Here is a 4,075-nt window from a genome sequence, read left to right as displayed (position 1 = left end):
GCATCAAAGTTCTAGTCCAAGTCATGGGAGATGCAACATCCAATTTGTCATTAATTTCATGCAAAATCCTCATGAAATCATGTAAGGTGCACCATGTATGCTTGAATCAAGATGTAAGTGAATATCTACCCAAAACTAGCTTATTTTCTAAGGAAATGCATGAAACTATCCTAAAAACAGTAAAGAAAAGGTCAGTAAAACTGGCCAAAATGCCCTGGCATCAGGCTTCTCTTGGAGTTGAATGCCAGTTTGTAACCTGTTTCTGACGTTTAACTCCACTTTGCAACCTGTTTCTCGCGTTTAACTCTAGAATGCAGCATGGAACTGGCGTTGAACGCCAGTTTGCGTTATCTAAACTGGGGCAAAGTATGGACTATTATATATTTTTGGAAAGCCCAGGATGTCTACTTTCCAACGCAATTGAGAGCGCGCCATTTGGAGTTCTGTAGCTCCAGAAAATCTACTTTGAGTGCAGAGAGGTCAGAATCCAACAGCATCTGCAGTCCTTCTTCAACCTCTGAATACGATTTTTGCTCAAGTACCTCAATTTCAGCCAGAAAATACCTGAAATCACAGAAAAATACACAAACTCATAGTAAAGTCTAGAAATGTGAATTTTAATTAAAAAATAATAAAAATATATTAAAAACTAACTAAATTATACTGAAAACTATGTAAAAATAATGCCAAAAAGCGTATAAATTATCCGCTCATCAAGTTTCCTTTAATTGCCTTGAATTTATTGCTTTCTTAAATTCCCAGCACCCAAAGCCCATTTACATTTCATGCAATTTACTTTTCATTGCCATTTACATTCTTGCCTTTACTTTCTTGTCATTTAAGTTTTAGCTCATTTATGTTTCTTGCCATTTAAGTTTCCGCCATTTACATTTTGCAATTTATTTTTAGCACTTTAATTTCCAGCAATTTAGTTTCTGTTGATTCAATTTCACTCAAATCATCAACTATTAGCTTGACTAGATAAATCACCTCACTAAAATTGCTTAATGCATCAATCCCTGTGGGATCGACCTCACTCTTGTGAGTTATTACTTGACGATTCGGTACACTTGCCGAAGGGGATTTGTGCTGTGCAAATTCCTGGTCCATCAAGTTTTTGGCGCTGTTGCCGGGGATTGATTTAGATTGACAATGATTAAGTGGGTGATAGTCTAGATTAAGCAATTTTCTGTTGTTTTCTTTTAAGCATACTAACTGTTTGACACTTGTGTCTACTAACTCTAACATTCACTCTAGCAATAGAGTGTTCATTTGTCATTTTTTTGCTTTGTGTTGTGTATTCCAGGGGGAAAGAAGAGGTGCATCTACTTCCTTTGATTCTGAACCCGAAAGAACCTTCCTGAAACTAAGAAGAGAGGCAAGAGGGAATGGGGTGATTAGATAAGAGGATTCAGAAGAAGGAGATCAAGTCATGGAGGACAACCTGCACAACCCACCTGAGGAGGTTGCCAACAACAATGGTCAACCTGCAAGGAGGGTGCTAGCCTCCTATACCATCCCTAATCCAAGGAATTGTGGGAGTAGCATTCTTACTCCTAATGTTCATGCCCATAAATTCGAGCTTAAACCACAGTTCATCGCTCTGGTTCAGAATAATTGCCAATATAGAGGAAGTGCTTCGGAGGACCCAAATTAACATCTCTCTATTTTCTTGAGGATATGTGACACTGTCAAAACTAATAGAGTACACCCGAACTTCTACAAACTGCTGCTATTTCCTTTCTCTTTAAAGGACAAAGCTACTCAATGGTTGGAAACATTCCCAAAGGAAAGCATCACAAACTGGGATGACTTGGTTAGCAAGTTCTTGGCATAGTTCTACCCCCTCAAAGAATCATTAAGCTCAAGACTGATGTGCAAACTTTCAGATAATTGGAAGGAGAATCACTACATGAAGCCTGGGAGAGGTATAAAGCACTATTTAAAAGATATCCTCTAGACATGTTTAGTGAATGGGTGAAGCTCTATAATTTCTATGAAGGTCTATCCATGAAAGCAAGTAAGGCTTTGGAGTACTCTTCAGAAGGGTCACTTCAAATGATGAAAACTTCACAGGAGGCACATGATCATATAGATATGGGGGCCAACAACCAGTATTTTTACTCCTCAGAGAGACAAGCAGCTCCAAAGAGAGGTGTCTATGAGCTTGAGGGTGTGGATGCTATCCTAGCCTAGAACAAGCTAATGCATCAACAACTTCAACAGCAGATGGAGATGATGTCAAAAAGAATGGATGGATTACAATTGGCTACAGTGAGCACAACAAGCCAACCTCTAACTGTCTGGGGCCAACATGAAGAAAGCTATGAAACATACAATAATGAGCAGCAGCCTGAGCAAGTTTAGTATGTGCACAACCCAAGTTCTTCCCAAAATGACTTCCATGGGGACACATACAACCCCTCATGGAGGAACCATCCCAACCTGAGATGGGGAGAAAACCAGAACCAATGGTAGATGAGCTCTAACCCTAACAACTTTCTCAATACAAGCAATCAAAACCACCATCCCACTAACAACAATCCATATAGAAAACTACAAAACAATGTTCCTTCACCCACATTCTACCCACAAAATAACCCCACAAATAACCAAAATAACTTCGACCAACCATCAATATCCCACACACAATCACAATCACATCAAGAGTCTCAAAAAATCTCTAATCTAGAGATGATGATAGGGAAACTCACGAAGAATCAGGAGATGGCAAGCAAGAATTATGAAGCATAATGAGGAACCTTGAAAGGTAAATTGGGCAACTGTCTAAGTAGCCCACTGAGAGACCAATCAACACATTCCCAAGTGACACCATTCCTAACCCAAAGGAGGAATTCAAGGCAATACAACTTAGGAGTGGCAAGACGTTGGTGAATGACACCAAGGCTGCCAGCAAAGAAGAAATAGAAGCTTTGAAAATTGACAAGGTGGATCCCAAGAAGGATGATGAACTACAAGCTCTAAGGAAGGGCAAGCAAGCCCCTGAGACACAAACACAAGAGCAGAAAGAGGAGGTGAAGCCCTATGTCCCTCCTCTACCTTACCCTCAAAGAATGCACAAGGAGATGAAGGATCAATAATTCCCTAAGTTCTTGGAGATTTTCAAGAAATTGGAGATCAACATTCCACTTGCTGAAGCCTTAGAACAAATGCCACTCTATGCGAAGTTTCTCAAGGAGCTCATCAACAAGAAAAGGAGCTGGAAACAGAAGGAAACTATGATTCTCACCCAGGAATGTAATGCTGTGATTCAGAAGGGTTTGCCACCCAAACTCAAAGATCCAGGAAGTTTCTTCATACCATTTACCATTGGAAACATACCAATTGATAAAGCTTTGTGTGACTTGGGATCAAGCATCAATCTGATGCCACTTTCTATTATGGAGAAGCTGTCAATAGAGGAAGTTAAACCCACCAAAATGTCACTACAACTAGCTGATAGGTCCCTCATAATACCCAATGGAGTGGTGGAGAACCTTCTAGTTAAGGTTGGCTAGTTCATGTTCCCTGCAGATTTTGTAATTTTGGACTTGGATGAGGAAGGAAGTGATTCAATTATTCTTGGAAGACCGTTTTCGGCCACAGCAAGGGCAATTATTGATGTGAAAAAAAGGTGAAATGATCCTAAGAGCACACGATGAACAGATAACCCTCAATGTCTTCAAAGATATACAATACCCTGTTGAAAAGGAAAAATGCATGAGGATTTAAACTGGAAGGAGAAGCCCAAGGAGTCATCTCCAGGACTCATAAACTCATCCTTGGAGGAGAAAAATGAGACCAAAGAGAAGCAAAAGGATCAAGAGATCAGAAAAGCTTAAGAAGAGTTACAAGAAAAGATTTCAGAGGTGACAACTAAGAAGAAAGCTCCTGACATTGAACTCACCAAGAAGGAAGAGCCATCAAAAAAGGGAAAGAAGAACAAGAAAAAGGTGCCTAAGGGGTGGAGGTACAAGAAGATTCCAACTAAAGGATTCTCACTAGGAGAAAAAGTGAAGTTAATTTATCAACAATCGGAAACATCTCCACACCATTCTGAATACTACACTGTCAG

The 4,075-nt window shown here is 39.8% G+C and overlaps 1 protein-coding gene across 1 annotated transcript; it reads left to right on the top strand.

Moving 5' to 3' along the window:
- LOC107640612 lies at nt 3,171-3,518 on the top strand. The gene has a single exon (XM_016344123.1). It carries the CDS (start codon nt 3,171-3,173, stop codon nt 3,516-3,518), a length of 348 nt encoding a protein of 115 aa, XP_016199609.1.

The sequence above is a fragment of the Arachis ipaensis genome, chromosome B05, assembly GCF_000816755.2.
Source record: "Arachis ipaensis cultivar K30076 chromosome B05, Araip1.1, whole genome shotgun sequence".
NCBI lineage: Eukaryota > Viridiplantae > Streptophyta > Magnoliopsida > Fabales > Fabaceae > Arachis > Arachis ipaensis.
This window is presented reverse-complemented; position numbering and strand designations above follow the sequence as displayed.